Source organism: Orycteropus afer, unplaced genomic scaffold, assembly GCF_000298275.1.
Source record: "Orycteropus afer afer isolate SDZICR_OR568_19922 unplaced genomic scaffold, OryAfe1.0 scaffold00016, whole genome shotgun sequence".
Lineage (NCBI taxonomy): Eukaryota > Metazoa > Chordata > Mammalia > Tubulidentata > Orycteropodidae > Orycteropus > Orycteropus afer.
Genome location: NW_006921603.1, coordinates 19,660,576 through 19,687,787, shown reverse-complemented (window position 1 = coordinate 19,687,787; position 27,212 = coordinate 19,660,576). Strand labels below are relative to the sequence as shown.

The 27,212-nt window shown below is 37.3% G+C and overlaps 1 protein-coding gene across 1 annotated transcript in view; it reads right to left on the bottom strand.

Moving 5' to 3' along the window:
* SGIP1 (SH3GL interacting endocytic adaptor 1) overlaps nucleotides 1-27,212 on the bottom strand; it is a 167,018-nt gene that overhangs the window by 94,566 nt on the left and 45,240 nt on the right. The window contains exons 7-12 of the mRNA XM_042783350.1: nucleotides 22,323-22,334; nucleotides 14,413-14,424; nucleotides 10,605-10,629; nucleotides 9,607-9,658; nucleotides 8,147-8,232; nucleotides 615-707 (exon numbers count right to left, since the gene is read on the bottom strand). Of these exons, the coding sequence (XP_042639284.1) occupies nucleotides 615-707; nucleotides 8,147-8,232; nucleotides 9,607-9,658; nucleotides 10,605-10,629; nucleotides 14,413-14,424; nucleotides 22,323-22,334 (280 nt within the window). The remainder of the gene's footprint in view (nucleotides 1-614; nucleotides 708-8,146; nucleotides 8,233-9,606; nucleotides 9,659-10,604; nucleotides 10,630-14,412; nucleotides 14,425-22,322; nucleotides 22,335-27,212) is intronic.

Genomic DNA, 27,212 nt, shown 5'->3' with positions numbered 1-27,212 from the left:
TATATATATATATATATATATATATATGGAATTCTGGTGGTGGAGTGGTTAAGGCATTAGGCTGCTAACTATAAGTTTGGTGGTAACCAATGCACTGCTCCAGCTGCTCCGTGGAAGAAAGATGAGGCAATCTACTTCTGTGACAACTTAAAACAAAAAACAAACACACTCACTGCCGTTGAGTCAGAACCAACTCATAGCAACCCCTCCTTAGGTTTCCAAGGCGGTATCACTACGGAAGTAGATTGCCCAACCTTGGAAACTCAATGGGCATCTCTAGGAATCAGAATCAACTTGATGGCAGTGAGTTTGGTTTTGGTATATATACATACATACATACACAAAATGAATGAGCAAACAGATACGGGGCATGTGGAACCATGAACCATGATTCAAGTTTAATAATGTTACTTTATTATTCTTTTAATTTCTGACTTGGTAATCTTCTTTGGGCCCATTTAACTCTAAATGTTGTTAGAACAAAAACATTTTTTCATAATATACAGTTCAAATGTTGCTTAAGTAGATTTTCTGAGAGTTGCCTAATTTCACTATGCAGACAGACAGTAAAATGATTCACTCATTTTTCCAGACAGAACAGACACATAACTTACTTCCAGTGGGAAAAGGTCTTATGAACTTTGGTGACTCGACGCTTGGATTCACTGGTTGGCCTGAACCCCATATCTCAGGCTGATCTAGAAGAACTGGAAACATAAAAAGAAAATTTCCCAGGGTGAGTTCAAAACAGAACACTTCCTAAACTTTAGAACTTAAAATTTGAATTTAAGTTGAGCATCAAAAAATTATTTCCCCTTTCTTAGCAACCTGGCAATTAATTTAGGAATGTGCTGCTCCTCATGTTACTCAAGCAGAGAATGAAAATAGGAATGGTGTGGTGTGTGTGTGTATGGAGGTGTCTGGGTGTGTAAATACAGCTAAATAAAAACTTTTAACACATAGTTCCTACATTTTCTTTCTCTTGATAATTTAAGGGCACTTAATATCAGGTTGATATTGGCTATACACGTGGACTTCACCAGATGGAGTACACAGGAATCAGACTGACTACATCTGTGGCAAGAGGTGATGGAAAAGCTCAATATCTTTAGCTAAAACAAGGCCAGGAGGTGATTGTGGAACAGACCATCAACTGCTCATATGGAAGTTCAACTTGAAGTTGAAGACAATTAAAACAAGTCCATGAGAGCCAAAATATGACCTTGAATATATCCCTCTTGAATTTAGAGACCATCTAAAGAATAGATTTGATGTATTGAACACCAATGACCAAAAACCAGAATTGTGAGATGACATCAGGAGCATCATCCATGGAGAAAGCAAAAGGTCATTAAAAAAGACAGAAAAGGAAGAAAAGACCAAAATGGATGTCAGAAGAGACTCTGAAACTTGCCCTTGAGCAGAGAGGAGCTAAAGCAAATGGAAGAAATGACAAGATAAAAGAGCTGAACAGAAAATTTCAAAGGGCAGCTAGAGAAAACAAAGTCAATTATTATAACGAAATGTGCAAACACATGGAGTTGGCAAACCAAAAGGGAAGAACATCCTCAGCATTTCTCAGCTGAAAGAAGTGAGGAAAAAATTTAAGCCTCAAGTTGCAATACTGAAAGATTCTATGGGCAATATATTGAATGATGCAGGAAGCATCAAAAGAAGATGGAAGGAATATACAGAGTCACTGTACCAAAAAGAATTGGTTGATGTTTATCCATTTCAGGAGGTGGCATATGACCAAGAACCAATGGTATTGAAGGAAGAAGTCAAAGCTGCACTGAAGGAAGTGGCTAAAAACAAATTTCCAGGAATTGATGGGATAACCACTGAGATGTATCAACAAATGGATGCTGTGTTGGAGGCACTCACTCAGCTATGTCAGGAAATTTGGAAGACAGCTACCTGGCCAACTGACTGGAAGAGATCCAGATTTGTAACCATTCCAAAGAAAGGTGATCCCACAGAATGTGGAAATTATTGAACAATGTCACTAATATCCCATGCAAGTAAAATATTACTGAAGATAATTCAAAAATGGTTGCAGCAGTATATTGACAGAAAACTTCCAGAAATGCAAGCTGGGTTCAGAAGAGGACGTGGAATGAAGGATATCATTGCTGATGTCAGAGGGATCTTGGCTCAAAGCAAAGAATACCAAAAAGATGTTTACTTGTGTTTTATTGACTACGCCAAAGCATTTGATTGTGTGGATCATAACAAATTGTGGATAACATTGAGAAGAACGGGAATTCCAGAACACTTAATTGTACTCATGAGGAACCTGTGCATAGACAAGGAGGCTGTTGTTCAAACAGAACAAGGGTACATTGCATGGTTTAAAATCAAGAAGGGAGTGTGCTAGGGTTGTATCCTTTCACCATACTTATTCAATCTGTACATTGAGCAAATAATCCAAGAACCTGGACTGTATGAAGCAGAACATGGCATCAGCATTGGAGGAAGACTTATTAACAACCTGCAATATGTGGATGACACAACTTTGCTTGCTGAGAGTGAGGATGACTTGAAACACTTACTAATGAAGATTGAAGAATACAGTCTGCAATATGGATTACACTTCAACATAAAGAAAAAAAAATCCTCAGAACTGGACCAATAAGCAGCATCATGATAAATGGAGAAAAGTTTGAAGTTGTCAGAGACTTCATATTACTTGGTTTGACAATCAACGCCAATGGAAGCAGCAGTCAAGGTATCAGACAATGTATGTTGTTGTTGTTATTTGCCGTTGAGTCGGCCCCGACTCATAGCGACCCCTCCTTGGGTTTCCGAGGCAGTATCACTACGGAAGTAGGATTGCCCAACCTTCCTTCCGAGGAGTGGCTGGTGGGTTTGAACCGCCAGCCTTCTGGTTAGCAGTCAAGTGCCTTAGGCACCATGCTACCAGAGCATGTATAGCTATACCAGACAATGTATAGCACTGGGCAAATTGGCTGCAAAAAACCTCTTTCAAGTGCTGAAGAACAAAGATGCCTCCTTGAGGACTAAGGTGTGCCTGACACAAGCCATGATATTTTCAATCACCTCATATGCATGTGAGAGCTGAATGAATAAGGACAATGAATAAGGAGGACCAAAGAAGAGTTGATGCTTTTGAGTTGTGCCGGTGAAGAATGCTGAAAATAGCATGGAGTACTAAAAGTACTATCAAGTCTGTTGTGGAAGAAGAGCAGACGGAATGCTCCTTGGAAGCGAGATGGCCAGACTTTGTCTCACCTACTTTGGTCATGTTGTCAGAAGGGACCATTTCCTGGAGAAGGATATCATGCTTGGTAAAGTGGAGGGTCAGTGAAAGAGGGGAAGGACTTCAACAAGATGAATTGACACAGTGGCTACAGTGATGGGCTGAGGTATGGCAGGGATCGTGGAGCTGCCACAGGACAGGGCAGTGCTTCATTCTACTGTTCGTAGGGTTACTATAAGTTGAAGATGACTCGATGACACCTAACAACAACAACAACATCATCATCAGTAACTGTATTAACTCAGTTTCTGGCACTCATTGAAAATCAGACATTAATTTTATGAGCATTTGTCTTGATTTTAGGTGGTTTATTTAAAATTTGATATGAATATGTAGCAAGAATGAAACATCTGGGTCATGTAGAGTGGTTTGTATTTTTAAAAGGTCTTCCAAGGTTTTTAAATAAAACTATTTTAGTATCATAAAGAAAAATAAAATTTTTCTAAAAATACTTAGTGACTATATTAAGAAAATATTGGAAAAATTAACAAGTTCTTAGATATTTAAAATGAATCAGGGTATACATAAAGGTAATAAGTATTGGCCTAAAGACACTGAATTTAACATTTCTTCTATTTCTTCACTTTTCTTGTTTTGAGTTCTTTATTGCTATGGTAACAATGTAAATATTACCTCTTAAGGCATTTGACTACTACCCAGAAGGGTGGCAGTTCAACCCCACCAGCCACTCCTCGGAAGGAAGATTGGGCAATCTATTTCTTTAGAGATGCAGCCTCGGAAACCCAAGCAAGGGCCGCTGTGAATTGAAATGACTTGATGGCAATGAGTTTAGGTCTAAGCATCTATCGTGTCAAAAACCAAACCAAATTCACTGCTGTGGAGTTGGATCTGACTCATAGCAACCCCTCCTTGGGTTTCCAAGGTGGTATCTCTGTGGGAGTAGATGGGGTAATCATGTGTCAGGTACTATGCAAATACTATTTTTTTTTTTTTTTAACTTTTATTTTGGGTAACCATATGTAACATATAATTTGCCATTTTAACCACTTTTAAGTGTATTTAATTCAGTGACATTAATTATATTCACATCATTATGCAATCATCACCATTATCTGTTCTAAAACTTTTAAATAACCCCAAAGAGAAACTCAGCATCCACTAAGTAATAACTCCCCATTACTCTTTTCCCCAGTCTCTGGCAACCATTAATCTACTTTGGTCTCTATGCATTTACACATTCTTGATATTTCATGTAAGTGGAATCATACAATATTTGTCCTTTTTTCTAGTATTTCAGTCAGCATGATGTTTTCAAGGTTCATCCCTCTCATAGCATGTATTGGAACTTCATTTCTCTTTATAGTTGAATAACATTCCATTGTATGTATATACCATATATTATGTATCCATTCATCTGTTGATGGATATTTGGGTTATTTCCACATTTTGACTATTGTGAATAATGCTACAGTGAACACTGGTACACAAATATCTGTTTGAGTCCCTGTTTTCAATTATTTGGGGTACATACCTAAACGTGGAATTGCTGGGTAATAGGCAATTCTGTGTTTACCTCTTTGAGAAACTTCAGATAGTTTTCCACAGTGGCTGAACTATATTGCATTTCCACTAGCAATGATGAGAGTTCAAACTTCTCCACACCACTTCAACATTTGTTATTTACTATTTTTTAAAATTTTATTATTATTATTTTTTATAATAACTATCCTAGTGGGTATGAAGTAGTATGTCATTGTGATTTTGATTTGCATTTCCCTAATGGCTAATTATGTTGATGAAATGTTTTCATGTGCTTATTGGCCACTTATATGTCTTCTTTGGAGAAACATCTATTCAAATCCTTTGCTCATTTTTGAATTGAGTTTTTTGTCTAAAAATTGTTGAGTTGTGCAAATACTACTTTCAGTTCATTATGATGGAGAGCACAGTTGGTTAGATGTGGGTTTGAATCCAGACTCTATACTTAATGTAGGACCTTGGACAAGTTATCTAACCTCTTTGAACTTTTGATCCTTTGGGTGTAATACAAGGATAAGAACAATTTCACATAGTTGAAGGAGAAGGGTTAGAAGAAGGTAATGTATATGAATATACTATACATAAAACCCTTAACACAATGCCAGTTATAATTTTTATACCTTTTAATCCTCACAATACCACCATGTGGTTGACATTAATACTATTTTTGGAAAGGAAACTGTGGATTAGAGTGATTAAATAAGTTGAGCAAGAGCATACTTGGAGAAAGTAGAAGAACTAAGGTCTGATCCAAGTGTATCTGATTCCAAAATATTTTTTCCGCAGGGCTTTTAAACTAAGGATTAAAGAACCAATCAAAAAAAAAGGAGGAGTATGCAGTAAGAAAGGGAAGTGTGGGTTTTGGAAGAACTGATGTGGTTTGTGTGAATGTTGAAACTTTACAGAACATCAGGGTAGAAACCACAGAAAGAAAAATCAAGCTAGTCTCATTGATAAGTTTGGTTGAATACTCCTTTTCTATCATAAAACCAAAAGACAGCCCTAGCTCTATTTTCTTTTGACATGTACTCAAACATTCTCCAAAAACGTGAAGCAGCACTTTATTTTTGGTTGTTGTTCACCACCCATTCAAGATGGGACACCAACTTTTTTTTTTAAATTATATTTTGCATAAAATTATGAATACCTTACATGATACCTTAAATTTGATGCAACAAAGCCAATCCAATCCTTGTTTCCTACACAACTATGTAAGTAAATGTGTGATTGGTTATGTTATTGTTAGGTGTCATTGAGTCAATTTCAACCAGTTTACAAGATGACCTTATATATAACAGAATGAAACACTGCCCAGTCTTGTACCATCCTCAAAATCATTGCTATGCCATTGTTGCAGCCGTATCAGTCCATCTCATTGAGAGTCTTCCCCCTTTTTGCTCCCTCTTCTTTACCAGGATTGATTATAGGTGAGTTTATAACATAGCTGAAGGCTTTATCACAGGACAACTTTTATATAGAGGTTCTAAGTTATAGGCATTTAAATAGTTGAAAGAGGATGTAGGAATTCTCCTTATACCTTTTCTTAACTACATCATTCGAAACATTTCAGGTGTGGCTGACTGCTAGCTGTCTCCCAGTATCCATCCATCTTCCACACTTATTACTGGCAATGAATTCCATTGCCCTTTTTCCCCTTTCTTCTGACTGGGAGATGATGAGACCAGGGGCAACCAGATGGCTGGTCTACCCTGTTGTTGTGTGTCATTGAGTCAATTCTGACTCACAGTGACCCTATTTGACAGAGTAGAACTGCCTCATAGAGTTTCCTTGGTCATAATCCTTATAGAAGCAGATTGTCAGGTCTTTTCGACCATGAAGTGGCTGGTGGGTTTGAACTGCTGACCTTTTAGTTAGCAGCTGAGCACTTAACCACCAACATGGCTCCTTAGGGCCACCAACTTCCGTAGTGATACTTCTTCAGAAACCCAAGGAGGGGTTGCTATGAGTCCAGTCTGACTCAACGGCACATAACAACAATAACAACTATCAGTATTATATTGCTTACTTCTAGACCGGTAGTATGAAGAGAAATAAAATCCTGTCTTGTCATATTCACCCTACTCTGGTGTTTCTTTGTTATTTTGGTTTAGCCTACTCATTACATTTAATTTCCTTCACCAATGGGTCCTGGAAAAATAATATTTTACCACAGTGCTCTTAAGTCACATAATATATATTAACAAACACAGCTACCGAGGAGATGTATATTGGACATCAACACATTTCAGGAGTAGATTAGGTACTTTTTAAGAGAGTTTCTTTTATATGTATGAATGAATATTTAAGAGGTAAATCCAATAATAATGAAAGAAATATTTATATTCTTTTTCTCCCACAACATTTTACTTCTAAGTTGCTAAATGATTCAAGGTCATTCCTGGGTCATGCATGAGCCTGTAAACATCTTTTTTTGAGCAATGCAGTTGGTACTTCCATTGATGGGGTGAAACATAGAGAAGATGTGGTCAGAGAGGTTGGAACACAATGCCAGTGCTATGATGGAAAGTATGGTGGTGGGTTGGCTCCATTGTGCTCCTGCTAATACCTCCAATGATGGCTGTTTAGCTCACAGAGCATTTCCTTCCTGACCAGTGATTTGTGATAATTCTTTGTGACCTCTTTGAGGAGTGAATTTGTTAGCTATATATATGTATATGATAGCTAACAAATTCACTCCTCAAAAGAGGTCATAAAGAATTTATATATATTTAAAAGTTAAGTTTCAAATCCTAAAATAATAGAGATTTGAAAACTAAATTCTTATGCTTTATAGAACTCCTACATCGGAACTTTTCTTTCAGAGAAGAATCTGATGATACATTAAAAATATTAAATTCTCAATGAAATCCAGATTTTCTGGATGAACTGAGGCTGAATGAACTTCTGAAACTACTACTCTGAAATAATCTTTACACCTTAAATCTTGAACCAACACTACACCCCCTAAAATCTTCTTTGACCCAAATAATAGTTTAGCTTAATTAATAAATCATGTCTTCCTTAGCCATTATGCTCTTTTAAAGAATTATCTATGTGGGATCAAATTGATAAAAGTAACTTGAAAGGTTAGATGAGAGGCTTAGTGGGCAATGAGTTTAGGATAACGGTGGTGGAATGATTTGGAAAAGGATAGCTAGAATGGTTATACAACTTGAAGAATGTAATCAGTTTGAATTGTACATGTAAAAATTGTTGAAGTAGTGTATTTTTGTGTATATTTTCACCAAATAAATATATCAGTCAATTAAAAAAAATGCCTCAAAACACTTTAGGTAAGTTATATTTCACTGAAAAGAAAAACAAATCCATAGATATATAATATTTTTTTATTTTTCTTTTTTTTACCTTCTGTCTTCTGTTCATCAAAAGCTGATTCTAATGGTGGGCCAAAGAGGGGGGCAAGGGCCACAGTGTCATCTGGAGGCTTTTTGCTAAATTATGTACATTGAAGCAAAACAGACAGAAAGATAGTGATTGTTAATGCTACAAAAGATATATAAGTTACAAGCTTTCAACTATTTCTCTAGGTCAGACAGGTGTGTGTGCATGTATGTGTATGTGCACTATGTAAGTATGCCTGCAAGCATGTGTATACAAAGCTCCTGTAGGGCTCGAAAATATTATCAAGGATGTCAAATATATAAATATGTTATGGGATAAGACAGTTGGTAGGAGATAAGATCCCTGGCTCTCAGTGGGTTCCAACCTATTTCTGTTGGAAGGAGAGAAAGTCTTTTCCAAGCAATATGATTATTTATACTGAGACGATAATATTAGAGATAAGAGTTTATTGCAAAGCACTTTTCTCCCCTAAGATTTCACAAAACATTTATGTTTGTCTTCACTACATCTCTTTGATGTAGTTAATACAGTTTATGATTAGTAAAAAAGCAGGCATAGGTAGGTTAGGTGACCAGCCATGCAGGATGTCAGTGTTTGTGTTTGAGTAAGCAGTGATTCTTCCAGCTTCTAATTCCATTTTTTCCCCACCCAATAGACTAACCATAACCTCCTAAAACTCTAAAGTAGCACATCTCAGAAAGAAGCAGATTATCAAGAAATCATGGGGGAGCAGGGAAATAATAAATTAAACTCTTACTATTTCTTAAATTATTACTCAAGAAAGATTATTAACAAAGGGCTACATAATCTTCTTTATTTCTTCTCTAGACTTGATTTCTTTTATTGATCTTAATGAGTTCTCTCTCTCTCTCTCTCTCTCTCTCTCTCTCTGTGTGTGTGTGTGTGTGTGTGTGTGTGTGTGGTAGGGGATGAAGAGGTGAAGAGAAGGGATTGGAGGAGGAGGGAGAGATTTGAAAGAATCCAGCATTTAAATAGTGATTAACAGTCATTTTGAAAACAACACTGTTTGTACAACACTCTCCCAACCCAAACAATATGCAGTGTAAAATGTGTTGCTTTGCCAAAAGCCAAAATGACATCTAAGAAGATTCCTTTGGTGTGTGACAGGTGGAATGAACATATCATGAAGTTGTAACCCTTTCCATGGGATAATAAACTATCTCAGATCAGCATTCTAGAAACCAAAAGACCCTCTCATTAGTGATAGGATTAAACATTCTGATGGATGGTTACTTCAGATGACCCCAGAGTACTTCCCTAAAGGTCTCCCTGGGGCTGCACTTATGAGAAATGATAGTATATTGGGACAATGCTATGAACTTGTACCTGTGGGCAGGCCCCTCATTAACAGGCAGTCAGAAGATTAGCTCAGAGGAGATTTGCTTAAAATATTAAGGGTATGATGCCTTGCATAAAACGTAACTAGTGTTTTCTATGCTCACCTTACAAGTTCTGGAGTTGGAGTGGAACGCCTGGGTCTTGCCACTTCTTCATCTGATACACAGGACAAAGGAACATTTTAGTCCTTTTTTTTTTTTTTTTTTTACCACTTCCCTCTGGCATATTTTATGAGCTATGTTTGGAAACACTAAGAGATTTAAGTGCCATCAATAAGCAATTCAATATTAAAATTTTCAAAACAAACCCAGAAAACAAGCCCTCTCCCCTGGCAATGCAACAGTCATGTATCAGGCATATGTAGTGGCATTTCCTCTGGCATTTGTAAAACCTCATTCACAAAGGAACCTCTAGGATAAGCCATTAAAAAGATTTGTATATTATTGAGCTTAATGGAATAGCATATCATTCTTTGAATGTGTGCTGTGTTGATCAGTTCTGCTATTCAATTAGCACGAGACTACTAAGCCAGGCCATATGCACATGGTACATGAATCCAGCATTCCATGCCTGTTGTTTCCTTGAAATGCCAAGAAAATGTCATATCTGTCAACTACATACCATGAATTTTGAGTTTCTTGGAATGCGTTGTATGCAGTGGAAGAAAATTTCACTTGATGGAAACATGCCAATAGCATAGCAGTTTGGTTGATTAAATTTTCATATCAAATAATACAAGAATGGTTAAATTATATCTACCTTAGTTCATTTTATCCTCCTCCTCTCCCCACCCCAATCAACAAATATATACTTGATTAAATTCATTTCTAAAGTTAAGTGCTACATAAAGAGCTGACATATATAGGAAGAAGATAGCAATTTTTTTGCAAAAGCAGATTCAGTTTAAGAATTTAAACATTAATCATTCTGAACCTATAGAGTCCCTTTATTATTACAAGATGTCTTTGCTGTAAAAGTAGAAAAAGTAAGCCTTAAAAATTAAGCCTAGATATATAATTCAAATGTATACATCCTCTAAGATCCAAGGGACTGTTCCTTCTTTTAAATCATACTCTATTTCTTGTAGCTAAAATATACTTACTGGATAAGTTCCTTTTAATTGCACCCTAGAATTAGAAATAGACACTATAAGGTTTAAGACCACATAGATGTTATGTACAATATGTGTATATCTCTCAATGCATTAAACTGAACTGAGAAATGCAGATGGTGAAAATAAAAAATAATTCAAACTGCACTCAAGCTGGGAATTGTAGACATATACGCATAAATCCATTTTTCATTTGAATCAAAGGTTACAGAGAGGAAGGGAGGATAAACAAGTCTTTTGAACCATTAAAAAAAAAAAAAAAAACCCTTACCTGGATAGTTTTGGCAAATTAAAAACAAATAATGAATAGTCCATTAAAAACAAAAACAAAACAAAACCTTGAACTCTATAGTAGCTGAGAAAGCAAATCCAAGGCTACCATAATCCATGTCCCCGATTAATGTCTAAACATTATAGAATGTTTTAGGGCTATTATCTGCTTCTAGTCAAGTGGGAGCCACAAGTTGCTGACATAAACAGCCATCAATTTACTAATGAAATTTTTAAAGGTATAAGTGACAAGTGTTAAAGGGAAGGGAAAGTTAGAGGCATTGCTATTGAATTGTCTGTTTTATTCAGCAAACCAGGGGATTCCATTCTACATTTATTTCTCCCACCTGCCTGCCAAGGGCCCATCAATCCGTTTATTAGAAGTCATTCCTTTAGCTCAAGGTATTGTGATTCTATTGGAATGAAAATAGTCCTGTCAGAAGTAATCTGAGAAAGACATCTCTACCATTTATAGCACCATAGACCTTTAACTAAGAATGTTTATTTAGATAACAGAAGCATTGAGGAGATCAAAAATTTTAATCTGAAAAATCACAAGTAGTGGAAAGTTCTTAGCAGGAGGTGCTACCAGAAAAACAGACTGTCAGGAGGTTGGAATCATGGGGCAGGATATGGCTTGGCATGGCCAGCTTTGAGAGAACGACAGGCAGGGATCACCAGGAATGACGGTTTGGTGGGTGGTTATTAAAGACAGGTTTTCCCTATTTTCTAAGTTTGATGAAGACTCAACCCAGTGGCCATATTTGTTTTCTTTTCTCAAATTATAACATTAATAACTTAGTACCAGATCTCTGTAACAGACCTATAGGCAGTTTCTCTTTTTCTTTCCTAAAGACTTATCCAGAATTCCATCCAGAATTTTCTAACCCATTTTTACTTATATCCCTTAGAAGAGAGGAAAAGTTTTCATATGAACAAGGATCCATTAGATGTTCTCTTTAAGTGAGAAGTGATTTCTCCTGATAAGGTGGGTGGTTAATCTTCCAAGCTGTATTTTCAGTTTTGTCTTGCCTAATAATGCAATATGTTTTCCCCTACTACATGTGCTATGTAGAGAATTATTACATTATTAGTAAAACAATTTCTAACCAATATGTTCATTTAAATCTGCTATGGTCGTTATGGGGTGTGGATATAGGTGCTTTTGGAAAATAAGATCCTGTGGACAGAAATAGAGAAACTGTTTGATGGAGCTGATTTTTTTTTTTTGCAGTTATGGAGCCACAGATAATCAGTTCTCTATTAATAAGGTCTGAAGGAAAAAATACAAGGGGTCTTGTTCCAAGTAGTCAACCACAAGGTTAATAAGTTGGCATTGAGAGAACAGGGCCCCTTCAGTACTGTGAGTCCTGAGATCCAGGAGTTCAGGAACCCCAGAGGCTGTAATGAAGGCCATTTGGCCTTTCTGTTCTGTTCCTTTTATTAAAAATGTAAAATACCCATGAAACTAAGAAAGGTACAAAGCTTCTTTTGTGCTCATGGATCCCCAGGTGTACTGATTCATTCAACAGATATTTACTGTTGAGGCCCTAAGGAAGAAGAGCCCTTGTAATATTTTTCTTAAATCACCCTCATCAATGAACAATCCACGGTTAAGTGGGAGCGAGCAAGGCAGAAAGATGCAAGGAAACTCTGTTGTTTAAGAGTTAGGAGGAATAAAAATATCAATTTATAAAGAACAGTTATTCCGATGATCATTGACAGGTCAGCAGCAGTAGAAAAGAAAGCCCTATTCATTGTCAGCTGGATTCAGCATACAGATCTTTGACGATCTTGATGTTGCCGGCATGACAACATGGAAAAGGTTATGTGCGATGATGTTCAGCACACAAGTCACATTCAGCAAAACACCATTCAGTGACCACATTTTCCTCTTTTCAATGATTGTTTGTGGATATATGTATACTGTAAATAAATCCCCTTCATTTCAGATTAGTAAACTCACTCCTTTAAAAAAAATAAAAAATAATAAATTTTCATAATCTGTGATATCACCTAACCATGGGATTGGAATCACAATCTGAAAGCAGTCCCTGGAAACATTTAACTTTTGAACCCCAGCTCCGTAGTTTAAATAAAGAACTGCCAACATGTCAGCTAGGCCAGGGTATTTACCTCAAACAATAATTGCTTAATTGAATTGGCACAGGCCTAAAGGTGCAGCAGTCAAGATATCAGACACGTATAGCATTAGGCAAATCTGCTGCAAAAGACCTCTTTCAAGTACTGAAGAGCAAAGATATCTACTTGAAGACTAAGGTGCGCCTGACACAAGCCCTGGTATTTTCAATTGCCTCATATGCATGTGAGAGCTGGACAATGAATAAGGAAGACCAATGAAGAGTCGATGCTTTTGAGTTGTGGTGTTGGCAAAGAATGCTGAAAGTACCATAGTACCATGACTGCTAAAAGAACTAACAAATCTGACATGGAAGAAGTGCCGCTGGAATGTTCCGTGGAAGCAAGAATGGCCAGACTTTGTTTCACCTACTTTGGTAATGCTGTCAGAAGGAACCATTCCCTGGAGAATGGTAAAGTGGAGGTAAAGTGGAAGGTCAATGAAAGAGGTAAAGCAAAGGATCAATGAAAGAGGGGAAGGCCCTCAACAAGATGGAATGACACAGTGGCTACAATATGGGCTCAGGTACAGCAAAGATTGTGGGACTGGCATAGGATCGGGCAGTGTTTTGTTCTGCTGTACACAGAGTCGCTATGAGTCAGGGATGACTTGATGGCACCTAACAACAACAACAATAGGCCTAAGGGTATTTTAGAGAGTGCTGTTTTCAGTCCCATTTCTTCTCTCAAGGGCCTGACTAGATAGGATGCCATTTCAAATACATCAAGACCCTTTTTATTGCTTTAAATTCATAACACAACTCAACCTGAGGAAAATGACAGATTTTACTCTGAACAGTACAAATTAACACTGATTTGCCCTTTAAAAGTTTGTTTTCAGTGATGAAAGAAGTATATGACAGCCTGGGAGTGCTACCTTGAAATCATGCCTCTTCCTCTCAAACTGAAATTGGGATATGTGACAGTGTACATTGAACATTATAAATTATGGTCCAGAAACACATTTTGAATTCAGCCTTAAATGCAATCTGGCTTAGAAATGGTTTCCTTTCTTCTTTTTAGTTTTCTTATTCTTTATTATCGCTTTGCTATCAACTTCTATGGTGCTTTCTAGCTAGTCTCAACACCTTGCATTTACACACAGATATACACATGCATACACACATATACACACATGCACACATACATATTCACACACACATATGCAAGTTTTTCAAATTTAGCTCTAGCAGTTGTAATTTCTATGTAGGAACTTAGTTTGTTATGGGCAAGTTCTCTGAAAATCCTAAACTTTTCAACCAATAAACCTAATTCATCTGTCTCATTCACACTGGTTATCATAAATTTAATGGGAAACCAACCTGGCCACCTTGCTTTGGCAGCAATTTTCTCTATACATGTTTAAGGTAAAAATGTTGAGAGTTCTTACCGGGCTGCGCCTCTGTGATCAGCAAAAAGGAAGAGAGAACAGACACCTAGTCAGAGAATGATGGATCAGTCAACAGGCTTGGGCAATAGAAGACTTCATAAACAGCTAACCAAATAAACTCCAAATAGTCAGGGTAATGGAAGACAAGCAGTCATTGTGTTTGGGGCTTATTTAAACCATAAGGATTGGAAAAACTTATAGAGAGACTATCTACTGTACACTGAAGCTTTGATAATGGGGAGGTACTATTTTCAGTTATGAATACACAAAAACAAAACAGAAATGTACAAGAAAACATTACTGGCAGCTTTGAATGTCTTGTTAGAAGGAATTTTTCTCCAGATTATTTGGAGCAAAGGGACAACGATTGAGAATACGTAGTACAGGGTGTACTGATTCACTGAACCAATAGGGCATTAGCTACTACCATAAACACAGTACATTTCCTATGTAATTAAAGCTTAAAGGGAGCGCCAACAAAATTAGAGGCAAGATTTAAGGAGACGTCTTCCTTACCTCCTATCTGTCAGTATGCTGTACTGTGGTGGCATGTGTGTTTCAAATATCAATAGGGTCATCTATGGTGGGCAGGTTTCAGCAGATCTTCCAGACTAAGATAGTCTAGGAGGAAAGGTATGGAGATCTACTTCTAAAAGTTAGTCAATGAAAATCTTGTTGTTGTTGTTATGTGCCGTCGAGTCGGACCTGACTCATAGTGACCCCTCCTTGAGTTTCCAAGGTGGTATCACTACGGAAGTAGATTGCCCAACCTTCCTTCCAAGGAGTGGCTGGTGGGTTTGAACCACCAGCTTTCAGGTTAGCAGTCAAGTGCCTTAGGCACTATGCTACCAGAGCTCCTTAATGAATACCTTATGAATCATAATAGACTGCTGTTCAATATAGTGCTGGAATAGGAGCCCCCTAGGTTGGAAAGCACTACACAATAATCACAATGGACTTAAACATACCAATGATCATGAAAATGCCTCAGGACTGGGTAACATTTCTTCTGTTATACAGACGGTCGCCATGAGTGGAGTTGACTCTAGGGGAACTTCCTTGTCTGGCTTTTTCCTTTAATGTGTCATTGGATGTGTGTTTATGAGAACTGTATTGTGAAGATATTTGTTCTAGTTATTTGGGCAGCCTCTATCAATGCATAAGAATGTAGTGAGGAAGAAGAGCAGCAACTAACAAACACAGGTGAGAATAATGAAAACTGGCCAGCACCAACAGAACACTGGTGGACCAAATGATGTCTGGTAAAACCAAACAAGCAGATACACTCCTTTCACTCCTCAGACCTTGACTGTTGCTTAATTACCAATTTACTCCAACAATCTCTGATTTCTCTCTTTTAGGATCCTTCCGTGGTAACAAGAATGACTAGTATGTAAGTTGGGAAAGAGATATTATACACAGTTTCATTTTCAGGATATGGACTAGACCATGAACTAACCAGAGGCTACTTGGGACCCAGTAACGACCACATCCCAAAGCACAAAACTTAAAAGCAGCCAGGAGGTTGCTCGAATGAAAAGGTTGGTTCCACTCTTATACCTGTGCCTTTTATACCTAACAGACCTCCATGGATGTCAAGTCTAACTCCCTTTATGATATGGAGAGGAAAGAGAGGCTCTGAGACATGCAGAGGGTAAATGAGCAGAACCAGAGATTGAATTGAGATCCCCGATCTTCCATTCTCATGTTCTTTCTATGATATCAAGCATGACATTACTGGAGGAATCCTAGAGAACAACTGTAGCTAATGTCCAAAAATGGTTATTTCTCAGACTAGTATTGTTAAGTAGTTAGGACTCTAGACATATTTACTCTAGTCCATATATTATTTAAGGGGTGGTCTGGTAATATAGTACCTAAGGCATTTGATTGCTAACCAGAAGGCTGGCAGTTCTTTCCATGTGCTTGGGACATCTGGGAGTTGCTATAAGTTGGAACTAACTCGATGGCAGTGAGTTTGGTTTGGTTTTTCTGAGTTGGTCTGTATTAATCTCACATATCTTAAAAATCTATCTATATGCATGTATGAAACTTAAATAAAATTGGGAAAAAAGATATTTGTGAATATGTATTTCTGGGCTTAAGATCTTTTACTGACCAATCCATATTGTGTTTTGAAAGAAAAAGAGGCATTCTTTTATATGAAGATTTGGATTTTATTTTTCTTTAGAGGCCAGACTAAAGGTCTTTTTCAAAGAAGGAAACATGGGAACTTACGATTTTAGATTCAATTGCATGGTAAATAATTTCCTTTTGAAAGTAGCATATAAATACAGCAAAGAAGAGCTTAAAAGTGACAAACCAAGATGAAATTGTGAGAATTAATGCAAAATAAAATGCAGTTTGCAACCACATAGAAGCAGATCTTTAAATTCAAGATCAATTATTAATTTAAGATTATAGAGAAAAACACAATTTCAATTATATTAATCCACCCAAATTAAGTCAGACCTTAATTGCCAGTTACTTTGAAACTAGATTATTAAAGACATTCTCATAAGATAGAGTTTTGGAGACTCCAATTGCAAATGTCATCATCACTATACTCTTTTGAAGGAATAGCTGTTCATATTAGTCACAGGCTGATTAACCAGAATCCATAAGACCCAGCTAAAAGCTAAAAAAAGTACAGAACCAAAAGACCTCAAGATCTCTAATGAAGAGCTATCTGAAATTCTCAAAAGCAAAATAACTCCAGAAGTCAATTTGATGACTTGATGCAACTGTTATTTATTTATTTATTTTTAAAGTAGATGTTAATTGGAGTCCCTGGGTAGAGCAAATATTAGGGATCTTGGCTGCTAACTGAAAAGTTGGAGGTTTGAATCTATTCAGAGGTATCTTGGAAGAAAGCCCTCACCATCTGCTTCTAAATAACCAGCCACAGAAGACTCCACAAGCACGGTCCTACTCTGAGACAAATGAGGTCCTCATGAGTCTAGGTTAACTCCACGGCAACTGGCTATCTGGCTATCGTGTGCCATGGAGCTGATTCTGACTGATAATGACCTTAATGACAGAGCTACCCTATAGGGTTTCCTAGGCTGTCATCTTTATGGGAACAGATTGCCAGATCTTTCTCCCACAAAGTCACTGACCGGTTTGAATCAACAACCTTTTGCTTAGCAGTCAAGTACTTAACCATTGTACCAGTGTAAAGTAGTTATAGGCTCTGCCAGACTAGAGGACAGCTGGGTGAGTATTAGCCATGAGCAGAGGGTCTTTTCTTGTTAAAAATTTCATTTTACCCTTTCCTTATCATTTCCCAAGAACTTCAATGCCTTTAAGGAGCACTAGTGGCATTATACCTAAGCCATTTGACTGCTAACCCTAAGGGTGGCAGTTCAAACCCATCAGCTACTCTGTGGAAGACTAGGCAATCTACTTCCGTAAAGATTTACCACTGCCCACTTACCCACTGGAAACCCAATGGGGGTTGCTATGAGTTGGAATCAATTCAATGGCAGTGAGTTTTGTTTGGTTTGGTTTTTTTGAAGCCCTTAATTAAAGTTCTTTGTTCTGCCAATATACAAAATTTGCTTCAAAAGTGGAAGGAAACAGATTCAGTGTCTGGTCTTCATTATTTTATAAGCTAAGAGATCTTCGTCCAGAATTTCAAACTCAAACACTTACAGGAGTAAGGAGCAGGACTAGGTGTAAGGGTATGTTTGAGTCAGGAAGCTCTCTGACCACTACTCAGTTTCCCCCAGGATTGTAATGCAGAAGTGTGGGCCTAGGGCTATCAGATCTTTGGAGGTGCTAAGAGAAGAAGATGAACATGCACATTTTTTTTAAATTTGAAATCTGGTTTTTGAATGTGGGCTAAAATGAAATTGTTTTTAAGTGTACAATCAAATAAAACACTTATGTACAATAAGTACCTGGGTTAGGAACTTCTGATTTACAGCCAACCAAAGCTTCTAACCGCTTCATTCTTGTTCAACCCCCCGCTGAGAATTTGCAGGTGACATTAGACATCTTGTTAAAATATAGATTCTGATTCAGTATATCTGGGGTGGAAATGCAAATTCTCAGCAGACGGTCTATTGGAATGAACCAACACATAGCCCTGCAGATAACTACTGCTTACCCTCACATTGCCCTCCCTTTGAAAATGATTGAACCAACCCCTAAAAAAATAAAACCAAGCCCACTGCCATCAGTCGGTTCTGACTGATAGTGACCCTCATCGGGTTTCCAAGGCTGTAAATTCTTTGTGAAAGCAGATTGAATTGCCTAATTTTATGGTTAAGCAGACCAATGCCTTAACCACAGCACCAATCCCTACTTGCAACAAATTCTTCAAACAATCAGGTTCATTTGCTGCATGTGTGGTTTTTGAGTTACGGAAAGGCTTCTAGCCTTTTCTTGCGCTTAAGGAAGGCCAAGAACTGTATGCACCTATTGACTTACCTACAAATTCTTACACAGTTAGGAACAGATCTTGGTTGTAACCCAGGGACTGTCTGTAGTTATTCAGAGTCTGCAGGTGGCTAATTTGTGTCTGATTGCAAGCATTTGTAGCAAACACAATAACCACTCAGTAAATTTTTGAGGCTGTTCTTATTTACTCCATTTCTAAACCTGATTAACAGGAATTTTCCAATTGGTCTATTCATTTTGTAAACAAATTTTCTATGCTCCCAATTAAACTTTAATTGCTCAGTTCATGATTTCTCTTGGTATTCTGATATATTCTAGAGAAAGTTTTGGAAAATGTTTTATGTTTGCCTCTACTTTTATTTTGGTGTTCAAATTAGAGATAACTGTATTTTGAGGCTACTTTCAAAGTGAATAAACATTAATTTATGATTTGATCACTGGAATAAAGATCTTTGGTTAGAACATGTATTTCTAAAAGTTATATAATTTGTAATCTAAGCATGCCTCCCTAAAAGGAAATACTATAGGATATGTCCTCACAGTCCCTATAACATCCTTACATCATAATTTTGTTTTGCATAAATGAATTAACTTGAATTCAGTCATAGCCAATATTGGTAAAGTATTTTAAAATGTTAATAAGAGGACGTAACCAAACTTAATGTTTCTTGTTTGCCAAATTCACTAAATATCTAGTCATAGTAGATCTTGAAGCTTTAAATATCCTCGCTTGCTAAATCCAGTGCTATGGGGAAATGAGGAAAATACTACGTGAGTTATAAAGTACTAAGCAGATATTATTTTTATCTAGTCTAATCAAAACCAAAGGAGCTCTGGTGGTGTACTGGTTAAGGGATTTGGCTTCTAACCAAAAAGTTGGTGGTTTGAACCTACCAGCTGCTCCACCAAAGAAAGATGAGGCAGTTTGCTTCTGTAAAGATTTACAGTCTTGGAAACCTAATGGAGGTCACTATGAGTCAAAATCAACTCGATGGCAGTGAGTTTGGTTTTTGGTTTGAGTCAAAACAAATTCAGTGATTCATGTTAGAGAATTTTTTAGGGAAGAATTAGAATATATGGTCATTATGCTTATTACTTATCTAAGAAAACGTCCTCTTTTAAATACTAGAGGGAAGACAAACTATTTGGCAAGTAAACCAAAATTAACTAAGACATTCATACGCCTAAGAAAGGAAGGGGTTGTCTTCTAACTGGAAGGAATACAGACTTTTTTTCTTCTTGCCTTCTGATTCAACTCATTAGGAACAGAAGCATCTACTATTTGCCCCAATATTGTACATGTTTCCCTATATTTAAACTTTTTTCTCTATATATTACAAGTTGGGTTACAGTGAACATGTATCATATCCAATCAGACATGGTCAAGGTGATATTCCGAAACTCCACTTGAGAAGAGAAACTAAAAACCTATTATGATCAAGTCTTCATTAAGATTTGACAAGGGTAAGGAATTAACAAAACAGTTCTAAAGGATAATGAAGCAAGAGGTAGGGAAAGACTTATCCTTGAAGACATATGAGTAGTGAATTGACTCAATGAAAATGGGTTTGGATACTTGTGGTTAAAACTGTTAAAACTGTGCTATGAAAGTACACCAATGATATTGTACTACCACATACACTGAAACACATAGCTAAATCTTAATTACTCACAAGTGGGCTGTTTAGTTTAGTCATAACAATTATAACAATAAGTGCTTATTTTATTTTTGGAGAAAAAGACCAGGGACCCACATTTTGATAAATTGCAACATGTTGAGTCCATTTTGTTCTTTCTGTGCCTTTCTGGTGGTGTATTACCTAAGGCATTTGACTGCTCACTAGAGGGCGGGCAGTTCAAACCTCCCAGTTGCTCCTTGGAAGGAAGATTGGGTGATCCATTTCTGCAGTAATACTGCCTCAGAAACCCAAGGAGGGGTCACTATGAGTCGAATCCAACTCAACGGCAGTGAATTTAGTTTGGTGCCTTCCACTCCTCCACCCTCCTATAACATGGATTTTATATGAGTTCCATATCTGATATGTGGTACAGAGTGACAGGTTTGGGTCAATGGGTGTGGGATATGAGGTGACCACACTTATTGCAGCATCCACTTAAGGTGAGTGAAACAACAAACCAACCCCTTCCTGGTGCTTGTTAATATGGAAACACAATATTTTCATATTACCCAATGTCAAGGTCACCTGTATTAGCCATGCATTGCCATCCTGGGCCACTGAGGAATTTTGAGTAGAACTGTTTCCATGTTGCTCTAAAATAAAACTATATAGGTACATCATACAAGGGTTGTGCTGCCACTGAAAATCACCCACTGATACTGAAAAGTAGTATGCTGATGACTTGTACTTTATAGAGATCCTCTTTTTCAGTTTCTGGCAATTCCAATACAAGATGGGATATTTCAAAATCGAGCAAAGGTAGGGAGCGTCTTTCTGATTTACTACAAAAAGACGGAAAGAATACTCTTCTCTCCTAGGCCAATGTTCTGGTTACCTAGTGCCGTTCTGACAAGAGATATACCACAAATGGGATGGCCTTCACAAACAGGAGTTTATTCTTACTATTTGGAGGCTTTAAGACCAAGATCAAAGTGCCAGGCTCTAGGGGCTGGGTGAAAGCCCCTCAACCTTGGGGTCCAACTCTGCCTCCTGCTCCCGGCCCACTGGAGCTAGAGGCATTTCTTCGCTCAGACAGCTGCTGGCTGCTGAGGCTGAGAAGCCCCAAGGTTGACAAGTCAAAAGGCACAGTCCTGATGTTACCAAACCACACAGCAGGCCATTAACTTAAGTCCAGTGTAAGTCCCAAGGTTGGCAGAACATGGCAGGCTGCTGAGCAACGACACAGCTACATGCAGAGTCCAAGCATGCTATAGGCTAGAGACCATTCTCAAAGCTCCTCCTTATATACAGGAGGCAGACCACATACCCAAAGGCAGCTACCCAGCTGCTTGTGGTAGATCCCACCATAGAGCTGATTGCCAGTCTCCTCATGGGGATTAACTACCACCAGCTGCCCAGCCACTCAACCAGGCCCAACCAAGTTGACACATGAACCAAACTACCACAGCCAGCTTCTCAAGCATTCAAGGTGCTATCATGTTGTACATTAGACAAAAATTTAATTTTTTTTTTTAGATTAGCTCAGGGTATGTATACGTAGCTTGACTAATTCAAGTGGAAGTTGCAATAAATGAAACTTAGTACCTAAAATATGTGATCATATGTCTATGGTTAAAACACAGGTGAATCTTTACAAAACTACCCTGTGACTCTTAATAACAGGGTTTCAAAATCACTTAGCAACCGACTTCCTCTTTTTCCCACGGGGCATAATTAGAACTTTCCCTGATTACCAAACGTTTGTTTTTAAAACTAAGAACCTTATTTAGGTGTAAAACACATTCACTCATTAAATATGTAGATTGTGAAAATGAACAGAATAAATAATGTTTGGCCAAAATGTGAAAAAGGCTTATTATTTCTTACCGGACTTTTCCTCTAAAAGCGTAAGCATGGAAGGAAAAATAAAGAGAAAATGAAAGAGGTGAAATATATTCTGAAGAAAAAACAGCTCAAGGCTCAGAATAACTACTTAAGGCAGCTCTCTAAGGCACTGCTGTTATGATGTTTCCTATGGATGTCTGATATGCTCGTTCCTAGGCTGCTGGCTTTGTTCAAGCTTCAGTGGGCATAGATGTGGTCTCCATTTGAACACATCCTACGCTTTCTTTTGAATGGTTTAGTTTTGTCGAACAGATTTATGCCTTCACAATAGAAAATAATGCTTTGTAATATTGAAAGGAATTGAAAAATTCCATTAACACATTTCTTTAGGCACGGCCATGAAACTAAAACATGAGATTTTCCAAAACTCCAGTCTTATCAGGGAATGAGATACTTATAATCTTCCAAGTCACTGTGGCTACAACTACCAACTCTTCATTGACCCTACTCTCATTCTCCCTGACTTCCCTTAGACAATTCATTGACAAAATTCTTTTTCTGGTGAGTGGTCTCTAGTCCCTCAGAATGTTCTTTGGTTTTCTCAGGCAAAAAAAAAGAAAAAAAGGAGGGGGGCTCTTATTGAAGGCTACATCATCTCTTACTGACAGTAGTACTCCACAAGCCCCCTACACAAGCTTCCTACCAGGGTCCTATTTCCAGTTTCATCTTCTAAATCTATCCTTTACATTATCCCAGAATTATTTTCCCAAATCAGTGATATGAATTTATTACTCATTCATTAAAACCCTTCCCTATTATTCAGAAAATAGAACTCAAAATCCATTCTGTGACATTTAGTTCCTTCATGACTGGCTCCAGCTTACCTTCACGCCCTCATTTTCCACTATTGTTTCTGTGAAATTTGCACTTAGCTGCAAACTCTCCTTGACATTCCCTGAACATGCAATATACCCACACACTTCTCTGCCTTATGCTCAAGCTGCTTCTTCAGCCTCTGACGATCTCTCCCTTTCCACCAATCACAACCTGACTCATTCTTCAAGGCCAGTACCATTTCTTCCTTGAGACCTTCAAGTTTCCTAGTCAGAATAAATTGTAACCTTCTCTTGTTTGATGATAATATATTCCTTTTGCTCAATAAACACATGTTGAAAGCTTTCTATCTCTCTCTGACATTTGCTTCAGGGAAAACAAAGGTACACATTGTTAGTATAGTAACTGCAGCACATATTTTGTTCCATATTATTTAGATATTTGTTTCCACTAGATCATTAGCTTACAGCAGTGGTTATGAATTGACTCCCTCTACCCCCAAACATAGTGTTAGGCACATAGTAGACTCTCAAAACATGTTTATGAATTTCCTTTTTGGAGGTCACCAAAACATTATACAAATGTTGGAAGCACGATGTCTTTTGACATACATAAAGATAAGTTGTTCTATGAAATGAATTGTATATGGCCCAAGGGATGTGGTCCCAGTTGTAACAGTTCCTTCACCAGCTTTATAAATATTTCACTTAGACCCTATTTAACTGTTGATCTCTCTACCCATTAGTGACCTCAGTTACTAACACATGTTACAAAGGCTCCAAGGAAGTGGCAGAGCTTTGCACAAACATTAGTGCAGAGCTATGTAATCAGATTTCCAGGATGGAATTTTTTCTTATAGCAAAAAACTAATGCTTCAGAATAACTGAAAGGCAAGATAGGGGCTATATCCTTGGTCCCGCTTTCAGATGTAGACACTTGAGTGAGTAACACAGAGAAATGAAAACGATGAACAAGGTCCAGGTTTTTAAGGAATAGACAAAAAGCATATTCAAGCTCAAATCATATAACTTTAAAGAGATTGTTAACAATGGAAGGAAGAGCATGGACTTTTATAAGTTCAAATGGGTTCAACCCTTATTTTCTGTATGCCTTTGAATAAGTTTACATTGCGCCTCAATTCCATAATTTGTATAGCAGAGACAATCATTACCTTACAGGGTTGTTGTGAGGACTGAAAAATGAGCATAATATTGATAACATTTATTTAGAATTAGTATTGTTTTACCTTATGTGGTGATATCTTTATCTTCTCTAATTTACCAATGAAATGGAGGATCCAGTAACTTTCAAGGTCACTTGGTAACTAGGGAGCAGAGGTCTTACTGGAGCCCAGGTTGTCCAATTCTAGACAGCCAGGTCAGAGGCCTGCTGTTGGAACAGCCAAAGCCCCCAAACAGATGAGCCCACTTTCAGTGCCTTATCAACATTGTGATCTAGAAACAATGGAGTTAAAAGCTCACACATTACAAAGTCTGGAAAATAATCTTGGATCTTTCCAATAGAAAGATATGTCTGTCTATCATAGCAGGTCTCAGAAAGTGAGCTTGTGTTTCTAGGCATGGTTACAGTCCTTGGAATTACACTTTGATTATAAAATAAATTTCTTAGTCTTTTACTAGAATTTAATGCATTTTATTTAATTAAAATTAGAAGAATAAAGATGAGCATGCAGGTAAGAAGGAGCTCTGGTAGCATAGTGCCTAAGGCATTTGACTGCTAACCAGAAGGCTGGCGTTTCAAACCCACCAGCCCCTCCTCGGAAGGAAGGTTGGGCAATATATTTCCGTAGAGATACCGCCTCGGAAACCCAAGGAGGGGTCACTATGAGTTAGGTCCGACTCGACAGCACATAACAACAACAACAATATGCAGATAAGAAGGGTTATCCTCCCTTCCCCCAAATCTTTTCTCATATAGGCTACATGATGTGTTAGACCATCTTTATTGACTATGTTGTTTTGCTTTAATTGATAGCAGCTACCAACACCTAGACTGTGACCTCTTAGCTTAAGGGTTTCTTCAGAATGTTAAACAAATGAACAGTACAAACAAGAAAATTCTCTTTAGGGAAAAACAAAGATATTTCTTGATTTTAAATTACTTCATTGCATTAGAGTTGATTTTTTTAATTATGGAAAAGTGAGATAACTGGAAAATAGATGTATTCCTCTAGGCTCAAGTGAAAATAGAGTAAGTGAATTTTTGGATTGGACAAAACATATACCTAAAATATAACTACTGTATGTTTCCTAAGTAAGGAATTTTTTTTTTTCCTTCCATAGCCTATAAAAACATAGTTCTTTGACTGACAAGTCTTATTTGAAAGATAGTACATCTCTTTCAACATTAAAGGTGAGCTTCAAATAGGTTAGGAACTGGAGGGGTAGTTTCAACTGGACAAAACAAAATGAGGTCAGTGCATCTTTCCTTCCCTGTCTGTGTGTCCACATCAAGAGAAACAGTTTAGGATAGTGTGCACATCCATGCACCTCTGCTGTGATGGTAGCTGACTCAAAGAAATAGTTTTTAAGGTCTGTGGGAAGTTAATGGTTGTTCTTTCAACAGAGATACAAGACAGAATGAAACCTCCGCTTTCATTTTAGAGCTGAGATTTCCATCAAGTCTCTAAAGAATCATCTTCTGACATGATTATTATGTGAGTGATTCACACTTTATGATTTTTTTCTAAAACAATTAAAAATTATATTAATTGCTATAGATTTTTCCTGGCACTAAAAAAGTCTTTTTCAAGAGCTTCTATAAATGTATGAATAATAGTATAAAAATAAGTATAATAAAGATAATTAAAATTTCTTTATCCTCTGGGGCCAAGGACAACTAAGTGACTGAAACCTGAGGCCTTAGGTGAAAAAAAGCAAACATTTGACTGAGATGTGCAGTGATACAGGAGAAAAGTTATGACAAAGAACCAGTGTTCATGGAAGGGAACACATTAATACATTTTTAAAAGGCCTTACCAACTATAGGACAAGGATCAGGGAGTTATTGCTCCTGTTGCTCATCCATCTAGTAATGGAGAAAGAAACTTGAATTGAAGGGGAAAAGATAATAAGAAATTAAGAACCATGTTTGCTTCCTTCATAAAGCAATATGAAGAGTATAAACTGCATTAAATCATAGCTAAATCCTGAAGTACAAGGCTGTCAGTGATAGGATAATATCCATATGCCTCCAAAGAAGACCAACCAATACAACTATCATTCCAATTTATGCACCAACCACCAAAGCCGAGCACAAGGAAATTGAAGATTTTTACCAGCTTCTGCAGTCTGAAATTGAATACAATCAAGATGTATTGATTTTACTGATGATTGGAATGAGAAAGTTAGAAACAAAGTTAGAAACACAGGAAGTTGGAAAATGTAACCTTGGTGATAGAAATGATGACAGAAATGGAGATTGCATGATACAATTTTGTAAGACCAATGATGTGCCTTTGCAAATACCTTTATTCAACAACATAAACAGTGGCTATACATGTGGACCTTGCCAGATGGAATACACAGGAATCAGATTGAGTACATCTGTGGGAAGAGGCTAAGGAGAAGCCCAATATCTTTAGTCAAAATAAGGCCAGGAGCTGATTGTGGAACAGACCATAAATTCCTCATATGCCAGTTCAAAGTGAAGCTGAAGACAATTAAAACAAGTCCATGAGACCCAAAATATGACCTTGATTATATCCCACCTGAATTTAGAGATCATTTGAAGAATAGATTTGATGAATTGAACACCAATGTTTGAAAACCAGATGAATTGTAGGATGACATCTAGAACATCATACAAGAAGAGAGCAAAAGGTCATTAAAAAGACAGGAAAGAAGAAAAAAAGCAAAATAGATGTCAGAAGATACTCTAAAATATGCCCTTGAATGGAGAGCAGCTAAAACAAATGGAAGAAATGACAAGATAAAAGAGCTGAACAGAAGATTTCAAAGAGCAGCTTGAGAAGACAAAGTCAGTTATTATAATGAAATGTGAAAAGACCTGGAGTTAGAAAACCAAAAGGGAATAACACATTTGGCATTTCTCAAGCTGAAAGAACTGAAGAAAAAA